This window comes from Triturus cristatus, chromosome 3_2 (assembly GCF_964204655.1).
Source record: "Triturus cristatus chromosome 3_2, aTriCri1.1, whole genome shotgun sequence".
NCBI classification, from domain to species: domain Eukaryota; kingdom Metazoa; phylum Chordata; class Amphibia; order Caudata; family Salamandridae; genus Triturus; species Triturus cristatus.
In genome coordinates this window covers 108,647,331-108,662,112 of record NC_140584.1, presented here as the reverse complement: position 1 = coordinate 108,662,112, position 14,782 = coordinate 108,647,331, and the positions used below count along the sequence as shown (strand labels likewise).

Sequence of the window (14,782 nt, the reverse complement as noted above, 5' to 3'; positions counted from 1 at the left end):
ATTGTTTATTTATTTGTATGATTTGTTATAATTTGTGATGTTTTTTATTTTTGTTTTCACTGTTTGAGTGTGAATAGTAAGTTCTGTCTCTTCGCTATCCAACACTTTCCCTACTGTTGCACTTACTGGAGTGGGAGTAGTACATTTTTACCCCTCTGCGATCCAACACTTTCCCTACTGTTGCACTCTTTGGAGTGCGAATAGCAATTTTTACACCTCCGCTATCCAACACTTTCCCTACTGTTGCACTGTTTGGAGTGGGAATAGTAATTGTTACCCATCCGCTATCCAACACTTTCCCTACTGTTGCACTCTTTGGAGTGGGAATAGCAATTTTTACCCCTCCGCTATCCAACACTTTCCCTACTGTTGCACTCTTTGGAGTGGGAATAGTAATTTTTACCCCTCGGCTATCCAACACTTTCCCTACTGTTGCACTGTTTGGAGTGGGAATAGTAATTGTTACCCCTCCGCTATCCAACAGTTTCCCTACTGTTGCACTCTTTGGAGTGGGGATAGTCATTTTTAGTCCTCCGCTATCCAATACTTTCCCTACTGTTGCATTTTTTGGAGTGGGAATAGTAATTTTTTCCCCTCCGCTATCCAACACTTTCTCTACTGTTGCTCTCACTGGAGTGGGAATAGTAATTTTTACCCCTCCGCTATCCAACACGTTCCCTACTGTTGCACTCACTGGAGTTGGAATTGTAAATTTAAATATTTTGCTATCCAATAGTTTCCCTACTGATGGTATTGGGAAATGTAAGTTTAAATATTTTTTAATAGTTTAATGTTTTAAATTATTATAGAATGTTTTTTAATATTTTTAAATATTGATAAATATATATTTTATTTTTATATAATTTTAAAGTTTTAAAGTTTTAAATTAAAGAAAATAGTTTATTAATTATTTGAAAGTAAATATATATATATGTATAAATTATGTTTGCGTATATTTTTTTAATTAAGTTTAATTGGTATGTTTTGTTAAAATGTATATTAAATGTAAGTTATTGTGTTAAAATTAATATTAATATTTTATATATATATACATATCTCAATACTTTTTACATCTATATTTTATACATCGATATTTTTGATTCAATATTTTTGTACTTACCTGTGTACGTATGGGAGTAGATATTTCTGTATTCTATAATTTTTTTCTCGATATTTTCAACATCAATGTTTTTGTCATCGATGTTCTATCAGTGAGCTCATTTACTTTTCTTCCTCCGACTGCAAATTGAGAGGCTTTTGTAAACTGAACTATGTGACAGGGAGTGTAAAACGATAGGCTATAGGATTGAGGTTTTTTACACACAACAGAATTTAAATATCTATAAATGAACTGTACCAATATTTAAAAAAAATTGCAGTTATTTATTTCTTAAGTGATATGGAAAAGAAGGTTTTAGTAGGAGCAAAACACTTTACTTGTTGATGTGCAAATTATAAATATTCCCTGAAAGCCAGTTTCCAGGCATTATCTTTTGAGTTCTTTATAGTTTTATTAGTACAAATGCATGTCTCTGCAAATTTAGTAGCCGTTTCAATGGAAAATGTATTGTCTGTAAATGACAGTGTGCAGCCACACCATGCTTTAGCAATATATTTGTGACAGGGTGTTTCAAAACGCACAACCAGCTACACCCTCACCAATCTCCTGAGGCATGGGTGTGCCTCATTTGCAACACCTGTTCTTTGTGTGACGCTTGGATTTTTCACGATCCCTACGACTGCAGTATTGTAACATTAATAGCAGCAGCCGCACTCTGAAATTTGTTACAGAACGACTGCTTCACAACATGCTTCCTTTACTGCTGTGTGGTGGATTCTTAACATTGTAAGACTTGAAAAATGCTTATGTCCGCCTCTCGATTCACAGACAATATCGTTGGTTTGTCTAGATTGGTCTTCAAAAACGCCAACAGCAATTTTCACTTGCTACCTTTCACTTAGTACTATCTACAACGATTTTCAGTAAGGCTTTTGGTTCATTGATATGAGTCCTACTCATCAAGGGAGGAGTGGTACATCTGTACCTCGAAGAGTGTCTTGTCCACTCTCACAAAAGCAAGCATACAGCAAAAGACACAAAGAGAAATTTATGTTATTTTAGCACACAAGATAATAAACTAGCTGATGCCAACTCAGGATTTATAATAAACTAGCAGCCATTTCCTGAAGAATCTTTGAAGGGGATTCCTGCCCAACAGTAGAGTTAATTCTCAGAGAACTGGAATACCCCATCTCTACAGACACAAGGATACATCAGCTGACGTCCCAGGACCACATGTCTGTTACAGTGTTCCTGATCCCAATGGTAAGACTTCATTTGAGCCTGGTGATGTTTCATGATCTCGGCTTTGGTGACTACCCTCACAACAATTTCAGTTCTCCTATCCATGTAAAGAAACTCAATGGTGGTTGTGCTTACAAGGTAAGATGCAGTATTGATCGGGGAAACAGTACAAAGGGGAAAAGAACTCGACTTGCAAATGAAAAAGGTGGCCAATCGGCAAACAGCCCTGACATACTTGGCATGAGAGATTGGTGAATAGACTCAATCCATCGTATCTCTTTTTTGGCTATTTGAATACAAAGACCATGCAAGTACTTTTGGTGCTCCACGTGGTATTTCATTTTTCCACTGGAACAATCCCTGTCCCGTAATAATGAGGATATGTTCATGTCTTTTCTTGCAGTCTAAGAACCAGCAGCAGTTTGACAAATCATCTGATTACTTCATATTTGGACTTGGTTTCAGCAGTGGTGTATTGACATAGAAGTGAGTTGTTGGGCTCCTGAGAGAGCCGTAATTGTTCAACTCCGGTTGGATGTTTTTTGCCTGGGGTTAGCTGCTACCATCCCTCAAATTGAATGGACAGAAGTTGAAGCCTTCTGCGGGGTTTGGGAACATTTGGAATGGATTGCGCTATACACCCTTAGGTTTTAGATGGGATAGACCATTTCTAGACTGATGTACAGACTGTCATTCTGTATTGGGACCAAGAGCTGCATCCAGGCCACGCAAGGTTTCCCCTTCAAACTTTCCTAGCCTTGGTTTAGTCACCGACGATAAGAAAAGTGACTGTGGCAACCACTCGATTAATAGAGCATCCATATGTTATATGTGTTCTGTGTTTTTGGAATAGTTCTCTGTGTCGGAAATCAGATTGCTTAGGTAGGTCTCCTTAGAAACGCAACACTAAAATGGTCTTCCTCGTGCTTTACTAAAAAGTCCTCCTCCATTTTAGAAGGAAGGTTCTGACAGGTAGTGGAGTTGGTATGGACATGCTGCTGGTCCTTCGCGTTAGGAGGAGGGGCATACAGAGGTCAAGAATGCTGAGAAAGAACTGTGGTAAGGCAGTGCGAGGCATGTTCGGTGGAGTGCTTGTGCGCCTCTGACGAGGAAGACTGCCATAGATGAATGAAGACTGATGGTACAGGAGAGAGATGTTTCTCTGAATTTGGCGTGTTTCTCCTTAAAAAATAGTATAACGCTATCAAAAACTGGAGAAATCCTCCCATCCTCAGTAGCAGCTTGGCCAGACCATTATTAACGCAAAAAAAGCTTAGCCAATGACGCGGATCTTTCCTAATAATTATTAACAGATTTTTGAACTAACGTATTCAAAAAGCTCCTTAAAATATTGTATAGGCAAAGCTTGAAAGATACAGCCCGTCTTTTAAAAAAGTGGCTATCTCCTAAGCAGTTTCGCTCGCTGCGCAGTTTTCCTCAAGACAGATAGAAAGGCAGAAACAGCCAAAACCATTAGACAGAACACATGGTCTGCCGCTTATTAGAGGCACCTGTACGGTTTAAATATTTTCCAGCGACTGAATGTACCCAGAGGGGTCTTTAATTTAATTAAAGGCATAAAAGGCTCCCGAAGAATCCGATGCGTTCATAAATCAATCTAACGTACTTAGATTATGGCAGCATAAAAGGCTATTCAGTTGGGACCGCGCAATCAGCTAACATGGCGCGCGTGGACAAAAGGGTGCAGGTGCGCGAGGCGCGGGCTCCCGGAAGCAGCCGCGATAATCGCTGTCCAGCACTTACGTGCGCAGCGGGAAACCTGGCTCGCCAAAGCCCCCGACCCGCCATAAGTGAACCCCCTGGCACGGAAGGCGATATCATACCAATTTACCCTTCATAACGCGGAACGTCTGAGCGCCGTGATTTATTTATACGTGTCACAGGGCAATGAATCAAAGAGGGTTTGATGACAGAGAATGGGGAAGACACAGCAAGCAGCACAAGTGGGCCTATTAAAGCCTTTATTCTAATTATAGCAGAAATTGCACCACCGCAATTGTGTATTCGAAAAATTACGTCCAAGGCCTAATTCTTACATCCGCTAGTGCTCTGGGAGAGAAATTAGAGTTTGTACAATATAATGGTTAACATACACTCCTTAAATATGGCATGAAATGTTAGTCATACCAGATACATTCATAGAAACTGAATTTGACTCCACGGAAGTGTCAATGACAAAGCCTATGGGGCAAATATTAGCTACATTTACATTTTACTGTGTGCGTGCTGTTATATAGGATCACGTTTGTGTTTGGCTATTTTGACTGTACAGTTACCTTCTTATGCTTAAATCGATAGACTCCAGTAATCCCTACTTTGACCACTGCTCGGCATATGCAATAACGACCTTGTCTGCTCTAGACTTTTTAAATTCGTTTCCGGCCTTTGCCTTCACACCCTCTGCCTGGAGGCTTCCCATGTAATAACTATCCTTTATTTCTACTCTTGCGTACAAAAAAATCTCCCAATCGTCCATGCATAAAGTCAGGTCATACCTGGGAGACTAGAATGGACTGTACGCACCGCAGCTATGACTTCAGGCTCTATACACGTTTAAAGGTACATAAAAGCATGAGGCAAGGCACACGCTGCATTCAACTCAGTGCAAACGGTGCAATACTTTACTAAAAATGATTGCTTTGCACTGAATTTCTCCCCAATGTACTGTAGAGAGATTTTTCAAGTCTCTCAGAAGTCCATTTGTCCATTTGCCAGATTTGTTTCAATGTTGATAGACATGTGGGTGCGCCACCTCCGCTGTAGAGTTTCCAGTTGCACTCCCTCATGCTTCGAGACTATCTAAGAGTACTTACAGGTTATATGAGGTGGTGGTAGGTCCTATATTCATAAACAACTTGTGGTATTTTAACTTTCTTCTCTTAGTGGCACTGTACTTACAGTTAATATGGTTCCTGTGTTAAATTATCTGTGTGTGTCTGTGTGTTTGTGTGTGTCTGTGTGTGTGTGTGGCTGTTTAGAAATGAAGGAAGAGCTTGGTTACATGGTTCCTGCGGCACAAGATCTCTTCACTCTGCTCCTGCGAAGCCTTCCCCCTGTCTGATTGTTTATCAACTATGGTTAAGTATCGAATTTTGATTGATGCTGGGAAAACCCATGTATCCCCACCCAAACCCCCTCCTCCTCACCCTCAAAGTTTTCATAACTCTTCTATGTCAAGTTCCTTACACTAGGAGCAAGAAATTGAAAGCCCCAATGCACCAATCCTAATGCCTGATTTGTCTACAGGACACCTGAGTCTGGGAATGCCAACCATTTCCAATGGAATGTCTGACCACGTAATCCATCGCTGCAGGACATTTGAACAGAACTTCTGATTGGTTCAGAAGACTATTAGGTACATTCACTTGAATTCTGCATATAGGAGCAATACCATCCCCAAAAGACCCTAAAAGTATGTATGCAGCTTCTCTGAAATGTCCCCAGTTGCCAAACGACCATGTTTAAGACATTCCTTAGCAAACGTCTGTTTACTGCAGTGCAGGACACTTGAAACATGGATAAACCCTGCTTGCCTTGCCAGAGTGTAGGGCTACAAGGAGTTAAACACCTCCTAAAGTTTCAGAAATCCTCTAATCTTGGTTTCTGCATTCGACACAGGCAAACCTTTGGGCACTAGCCTATGCATCACTTATTTCCTTGTATCAGGTCGCCGGCCACTACACAAAATCACCTAGCACTAAACAATACATAATTCTACTCCAACCTTGCCAGACACTATTAAATACACCTTACCGCTGAGCAATGTGAAACATAACCCAACACAATACCAGAGATCACTTTGACTCCACTCAATGAGAATCTCAGAACCGTAAATGGCACATAGTTCAGAAACATTTATGAATAATGCAAATGTTGGAAAAACGCTACACAAATGGAAGTGGCAATCAATTGGAGACTACAAAGGCAGAGTTTCCTGCACCTCACCTCTGGATTTAGAACTTACTCAAGAAATTTGAAGATTTCCAAATACCTCCGTACTCTAAATCTGGGCCCAAGTTTCTTCATAGGTCCATTCATTGAGTAAATTCAGCCAACCAAGTCTGTCTTCAGCATATCAAAAGCAGCACTCATCCCCCAGTTTACCCCACTCAATGGTTTATCATCTTTCCAACATACTGTGTCCACCATGGGCCGTCCCAACAGCATGAATTTTTCAGTCGCAGACATTGAGCCTCGCATCTTAGATATAAGTGTCAAAATATTGAGTTTCACCTGCATCTCATCTCTGCTAGTGGAAGGTAGGCAAGTGCATTTAGAACTCAACTGGTGTGTTTTTATTTTTCTGGTGCTTAGGTTACCAAATTCTCATTATTTTCTTATTGAAACTACTGTCTTCCATCATTTTTATTTCTTAACCGTTTGAACAGTGCTGCTTATTTCATTTGACCCCTCCACTCCTTTATCGCGTATAAAGGGACTTTTTGCTCACTTTGCTACAAAATTGATAAATTATGGAGACCACTATAAGCCAATTGTTTATTTTATGTTTCACTGTAGATGCCACCACGGGCCTCCTCTCAGACTGAAGAGAAAGAAAAAAGATCACGCTTTGCTTTTCTGTTCAAGCTGACGTTGCACGGAATCAATGGCCACTTTAACAACAAATGCGTATTCATGCACAAAACAAATAAGTCTGCAATTGTATAGCTCCAAATTCATTGGTGGCAGGCAGGACAAAGAAGCGTAAAGGATGTCAAGCCAAGTATATAACTCATCAATCATTTTAATCCATATGTATTCATTTATTAATTTAGCACCTACAACAAAACTTCACAAATACTAAAATGAAGGGATTACGTACACTGATCGTTTGGTAACAAAAATCAATGTTTTTGGTTGGTTTGGACAGTGAGAAAATAAAGGTTAGGTTGACGAAGATGTGCTTAGCGTAAGCCACTTGGTATGGGGTGGGCAGAGGTGAAGGAAGGCGACGGTGAAGGAAGGCGACAGGTTAATGTCTCCCTTGAAGCTGCTCAAAGAGGAAGCAATTCTTAAATTGAGGGAGAGATGGGAAACATTGATCTGAATCATGAACAAGCATTGGCATAGCCAATAGGTCTCGCCTTTGGGACCTTATAAGTGTTTAGCCATGCAACAGTTGCATAACTAAATACTTCTAAGGTCCCAAAAGCGAGACCTATTGGCTATGCCAAGCGTGAAAGTGATCGCGATCAAACTTCAAAGCGGCTGTGGGGCCGTGAAAGTAATCGCGGTAAAGCGCGGCGCGCCCGCACACATGCACTGTAGCTCTAGGCTGGCCTGGTAGCCCTTTTTGAAGCCCTCTCAATAAGTCTCACCAGACCAACGCATGCGCTAGGTCTGGCAAGACCTAAAAAGGCAAAGTGAGACTTGGTACTGGTAGAGATCTTTAGGGGGAAAACGAGTGTAGATAGCAGTCAGGTGCATACAGGCTTACTGACTGAGCAAGATGAGAAAAAGAAGGAACTGAGTGGAATACTAGCCTAAAGAACATGTAACCCAACTTGAGAACATACACGCTCTCAGCATGAAGCATTAGATCTATAAGAGAAGCCACAGTTGAGAAATCAAGCCTGTTACGGACTTCTAAAGCGGAGAGAGGTCTCTGTCGGGGAGTTTGCACGTGTTCAGGACCCTGAGTCCAAAAGTTTGTCTCCCACTAGTTGTTACGTAAACATAATACCTGCACTGGAGTAGGCCAGGTCTCTGTGACAAGGTAACCATGGCAGAGTCTTTTTCACAACTAACCAAAGCAATGTTGTTTCCAAGACAACCTTTTCCAAGGCCATCATTTCTTGCCTGGTTTTAGAGCTCTCCAAACAATGTTCTAAACCTATAATTTGCAACAACGTTACTTGCTATGCTATTCATATTTCAGCAGGCGGCTTCTCACGGGCTCGGGGCACACAAAAGAGCCGGCCTATGAGAGGACAGGACCGTACTGTGTCTCTTAAGTCGATACAAGCTGAAGCTCACCATTGTGCCTTCACTCTTGACTCGTGGAACTTCCTGCTGCGCTCGAGCCACTGCCAGCTTCTCCCTGCAAGCACACAAGAAAAGGAATAAATGTTCATTTGCCGTTCATACTGAGGGAAAAATCTTGTAGCTTCAGGGCAAAATTCTTGCACATCACTTTGGAGACGAGTTCAGAACTTTCTCCATCTCTCACTGTGGAAATATCCCCCAATTCTCATTTCCACAGCTGAGGTCACGAGGTTACAAAAATATTGGTAAGGGGCTTTTAGAACTCAGCCCAAAAGAGCAGAATTAAAAGAAGCACACTAGCACGGTTTTACTTAAAAAATAATAGTTTCACTTCAAAGGATGAGTGTTTGAATGCATTCTGAACATATGCTATCAATGCACCGCTATGCTGTTTTGCTGTACAACTCTTCCAGAGCATTCTATCAATTCTGAATGATAATCCAACAAAATATCTAAAGGCTGCTTTAACAGCTAGATATTACTGGTAAAAAAAACTTCCCCTTTGACAAGTTTAATTCATATGTTGATATTTATAAAATGTACTATATATAATGAACAAACGCGAACAGCACTGGAGTTATTAAACAGTTCAATAACAGATTAGTACATGTATAAAACAAACAATGACAAAATAAGAATTGTGACTTTAGTGCAGTAAGACGATTTTCTGTGTACACACAGAGACACAAGTAGGTAGAAAGGAATAAATGGGGGGAAGCAGGGCCGGCTTTAGGGCAGTGCGACTGGTGCGACAGCACTGGGCGCTGACCTGTGGAGGGGGTGCCGAACTCAGTGGGGGGCGCTGTGTTTAGCAATAGCTGATGATTGGAGAGATGAGGGGCACTTTTGCCTGGTGGTAGTGAGAGAATCCGAGGAGGCGGCTACGGGGTGTGGGGGCACCAAAAGTGAATGTCGCACCGGGCGCCACCAGTTCTAAAGCCGGCCCTGGGAGGAAGGAAGGAGAGGAGAGATATAGGGGTCAGAGTGAATTTCTCAAAACCCATTCCAATTTGATATTTTAGATAGGATAATGTTGAGAGACTCTTCACGCTATACGTTAAAATCAAGGGATATGTGAAATTTACATAATTTGCTTTTGTGTACTTATGCAAAATTTCAGCATTAATATAAACAATTATGCAACATCTGAATCTTTGTTTTCACACTATATTATATCGTGAAATGCTTCCTCGGTTAATTTTTTGCACAAGGATGCATTTAAACAAAGCACCGTTCACAACAGCCAACCACTTTCTGTTGTTCGCATGCGTTAGCGGTAAATCTTTAACTCGAATGGCGCATCAATTTTTGAAGTGGCGTAATTGCGTAATTTCAGGAATTTCGAACAACATGAAAGACCCAAAATTACGTGAATTACCTCAGCATAATTTAAATTTCACCCAGCCTTTGTTAAAATACACATAAGCTAAGTTAGTGGGTAAATGTATTTCTGTGATTGCTGAAAGTGGGTGATTTCAATCTTTATGAAATTCAAATCTATCTGCAATTTGCAGGCTATCGGTTCCATCACTTATGGGATTAGTGGGTTAGTGTACCTCACTAGATAGATCTGTGCTTAGGTCACTGGTAGTTATGGTCATAGAATAGGTCAGTGGGTTACAATAGCTGCTACAGACATCTGCTTTTAAAAGTCGCAAAGTTCAGTTCTATAAACAGGTGTTACCCTCTGAGAAGGAGGATGGAGTTATAGACACTGTACATGGGGGGAGTAGAGAAAAGGGGCGGCAACATGTGCCCTGGAGGTAAAGGCAACCATGGGGAATTATGTGGCCAATTATGCTGTGGGGTTAATTCATTTATGTGTCAAGAAAAAGGAAAATTATGCACCATTATGCAGCACATTGTAGGGCAGAATTATTGAGCATGTTGACGTGTAATGATACAAAAGGAATTCCAATGCTATGCAAAACACATAGATTTCTTAGGAACCAGAGTTGTACATATTCAATTGAAAATGTTATTCACCAATATAAATGGATTTTCGTGTGCAGAAGGACAGTGATGCTACTTTGCTAGGACCGTCTTTTCTCTCTATATAGTAAAATAGTTTACATTTAACATCCAAAGATGCCTTCAGCAGAAACAAACTTGCATGCTTACACTTTCTATATAAACAGCTTGTCTCTGTTATTCCGTATATCCCAGTTAGGTATTACTACTGGTTTTCAGTTTTCATTTTCTTTGGTGCCAACAACGTGGGCCTCTAGAGGCTCATATTTCCATCCTAAAGCAGACCCACAAAACACTATTGTACATTACATATGTATAACATAAGTGTATGGCTGAAACGTGCTGCAAGATTCAAGATATCACGCCTTGAAAACAGAAAAAATCTTACTTTTCTGAACCTTGATTGCCTTCATAGAGGGGCTGTGGTGCAGTGTGAATTAGAATAAATAACAAAACAAAACGTATTTACATGCAATGTATGTAGTGAGGGAGGGGGGTTTGAGGGGGTTTTACATTTACATGACAAAAAGGGTTCATAATTTCCATCCTGATTGAATGACATTTAAATATGAAAGGATGTGGTTATGGTGCAGATAAATGCCCTTTCACAGCCCATCAACTGGAGGCATTTAAGCTGTCAGGGCGCAGGTTTCACCTCATTAGTACCAGTTTAACACTCGAATCTAGGAACTAATAACTGGAGGGTAACCAGTTGACTTTTTCAAAATGTCTGCTACTGCTAGCCTTGCTTGACTAACTTTGGATCTGTTAAAGACCGAATTTTTTGTTGAAATATACAAATTACGCACCAGGTGGTCAAATATGTGGCAAATCACAATTGTGAAAAAAATCCATAGCCACACAAGTATACAATTCCAGTGGCTCTAGGTATAGGACAGCAATGGGTCATCTGTGTTGCTATTCCCAATGGTGAAAGCATGTGGGTTCAAAGTCCGGCAACCCGGGAATGTGGTACCATTGTGTATTTATTGATAGAATGGTGAATGGGAGTCCCCAATGTAGCAAGCCTACAGTTTGAGACTCCCCAAAACAGACAGCACAGGAAACACCACCACCATTCAAACTCCTTACCCACACTTTCCAGGCACTACATACCACAGGGCGAGCATACATCAACAATCGCATCTGCTTTCACAAACCTTTCAGGCACTTCCCATCGTCGGGACTGCTACCTTCACAAATCCCATGCATATGGAAAACCAGATCCAGCGGTCGAGCTTTCTCTTATATCACTCCGAACGCGAGCAATGACCTGCTGCTACACATAAGAACCTCCTCCTCACTTCTTGAATTCCGCAAAGAGCGGAAGACCTGGCTTTTCGAGTAGTCCCCTTAGGCTCTCGGTGTGACTAGACTGGGACTTGTTTGCTGATGTGCATTTATTTTTAAACTCTGTGGTTTTTAAAATCGTCATTTTAATACATTTGTCTGGAGCTGTGTTCAATGCTCCTTGGCCACTTTTGTAAGGAAGGTCACAGCTCAGCTGCTGCTGACACTCCCCCTCTCACGTCACTCACTCTCGGCGATATTAGCAGCTGAGAAGCGAGCGCGCACCGGACTTCCCTCTGACACAGTCCTTGGTATCCCTGATATTGGTTGGGGGACTTGTTTGCTGATGTGCATTTATTTTTAAACTCTGTGGTTTTTAAAATCGTCATTTTAATACATTTGTCTGGAGCTGTGTTCAATGCTCCTTGGCCACTTTTGTAAGGAAGGTCACAGCTCAGCTGCTGCTGACACTCCCCCTCTCACGTCACTCACTCTCGGCGATATTAGCTGCCGATGATGCGTACGCGCAGCGGACGCGGGCAGCGGGCGCGCCGCGGGCGCGCCGAAGGCTCGCCAAAGGCGAGCCCGTCTGCGCCCGTCCGCGCCAGCTCCGGGCCCAGGGCCATGCCCCCTGGCCATGTTGACCTACTGTGCCATATCACTAGGATATGTTATTCTGCCTCCCAGCTGAAGGAGTTCAGCTTAGGGGTGTCTAGTAATCATTGCACAAGTCTACCCCTGTCCTCCTCGCCTATTTCCTTATCTGCTACATGTCCGGGCTGTAAATTTGCATTTTCCTCTTCTCTCCCTTTAAATTTCCCTCCTGGCCCAGGATCTACCAGTTATATTCATATGGCTCTTATCAATGCTCGCTCTCTCCCCAGTCATTGTTGGGAAATAAGGGAACTCATTGTAGCTCAGGAGCTTGATATTCTGTTTATTACAGAATCATGGGGAGACGCCTCTTCAGGCCCGGACTTTTGTTCAGCTACCCCTGAGGGATATTGTGTGGTGAGACAGGACAGAACCACAGGGAGAGGAGGCGGCCTAGCCATAATCTATAAAGCCGACTTAAGAGTCAAGATTGACTCTATAAGTCGACAAGACTGTGAAGCGCTTCTTTTTTCGATCTCACTTAATTACAATCAGACCTTTAAAGGGATTTTGCTATACCGCCCCCCTGGCCCACATTCGCGCTTCCTCCAGGCTCTTGAAGAATTTCAAGAATTCTCCATAAGTTATCCGGAGTTTACTATTTTAGGAGACTTTAATTTCCACTTAGAGGACCTAGGGGATAAATACACCGCCCAACTAATAACCGACCTATATGTGGCCGGTCTATCGCAACTGGTAGATGTTCCTACACATCAAGCTGGACACACGCTTGATGGGCTGTTCACTAACCATCCTAAGCTCTTTTTTTCTTCAGTTATTCCTGTGGTATGGTCAGACCATTCCGCAGTAGTATTTACTATTCAAGTTAACAATCGTAACGCCTCAAATACCCTGCCCCGTACTTCTATCTGTACTAGAGCCTGGAACAGTCTGGATCTTTCAGTTTTTTCCCAGACTCTAGCGGATTCTCAGTATGAAGTTTCCTCTAATCCTAGTGAAACATCCATTAGATATCAAGCATGGATTTCTAATGCAGTGAACCGTGTGGTTCCGGTTAAATCTTTTATTCCTAATAGGGTTTCGCCCTCTGCTCCATGGTTCACGGAGGATCTCCGCTTACAGCGACAATATTGCAGGAACCTGGAAAGACGTTGGCGAAAGCATTATAACCCTGTCGATAGGCAGACTTATAAAGATACCCTTGCAGTATATAAAAAATCTATTATAAGATGCAAAAGTAGTTTCTTCTCGGCCCAAATTGAGTTAGCTCATAATTCAGCCAAAAAATTGTATCAGGTGGTTGACACTCTGTCTAATCCACCTATAGGTCCCCCGACAGAACCCTCCCAAGTCCTGTGTAATGCGCTGGCTACTTTCTTTTTTTCCAAGGTTTCCACGATTTATTCGTCCTTCTCTCTCCCTACACGTTCTGTTGCTCCTGATCTCCCCTTTCACACACCTATGTTCACCAATTTTCTTCCGGTTTCATCTGAATATATTGGTAGGTTGGTCACTTCTATTAAGTCCGGCTCTCCTTTTGACCCTTGCCCTCCCGCGATATTGAATACTCTCACTGAGGTCATAGCACCTCCCCTAACGGACCTTTGCAACTCCATTTTCCAATCTGGCACCTATCCGAATATTTGGAAAAAGGCAGCTATAAAACCACTACTTAAAAAACCTTCTTTAGACCCCACTGATTCAGCCAGTTATAGGCCCATTGCTTGCCTACCGTTTCCGGCTAAAATATTTGAATCAGTGATGAACCTGCAATTATCCGAATTTGTTGACCATCATAATCTTCTGGATGACACGCAGTTCGGATTTAGGAAATATCATGGCACTGAAACGGCCTTGATAAAAGCTTCTGATGAGATTAGGACCATCATGGATCAGGGGGGGGCAGCAGTCCTGGTGCTCCTCGACCTGTCCGCCGCCTTCGACACGGTCGACCATTCCATCTTGGTCGACCGTGTCGCATCCATGGGGGTAACCCATCTTGCAAAGAACCTCATCGCTTCGTTTCTTGCCAACCGAACTCAAACGGTTAAGATGGGTAATTTTTACTCACCCACTTTTGTTCTTCCTTGCGGGGTTCCTCAGGGATCCTCGCTAAGTCCCACTTTATTTAATATATATGTGGCAGATTTGGCGAAGGTTATAAAAACTCATAAGCTGCGGTTAACCACTTATGCCGACGACACCCAATTGGTGCTGTCTATTCAAAAAGACGGTCCTGCAGTCGCCGCCCAATTTCAGGAAGGGATGTTGGCCATTAGCTCATGGATGGCGGATAATAGTTTAAAATTGAATTCGGACAAGACCGAGGTGCTGACCTTTGGTAGGCTCTCCCCTGAGTGGTCTGCGATTTGGTGGCCCAGTGATATGGGTCCCCCTCCCACTCCTGTAACCAAGGTCAGGAATCTCGGTATCATGTTCGATGACAAACTGTCTTTCAAGTATCATGCCAACGCTGTGGCGGCATCTTCCTTTTATATGCTTAGAAAGATTAAGAAGTTGCTGCCATACCTTCCTTCAATGGCGGGAAAAACTTTAATTACTACACTTGTCTTTTCAAAAATGGATTATAGTAAT

General features: G+C 42.1%; 1 protein-coding gene across 1 annotated transcript in view; it reads right to left on the bottom strand.

The window, feature by feature from the left end:
* NCKAP5 (NCK associated protein 5) overlaps nt 1-14,782 on the bottom strand; it is a 704,458-nt gene that overhangs the window by 574,263 nt on the left and 115,413 nt on the right. Inside the window, exon 2 of the mRNA XM_085647329.1 lies at nt 8,303-8,366. Coding sequence (XP_085503455.1) covers nt 8,303-8,305 — 3 coding nt within the window. The 5' untranslated portion in view covers nt 8,306-8,366. The remainder of the gene's footprint in view (nt 1-8,302; nt 8,367-14,782) is intronic.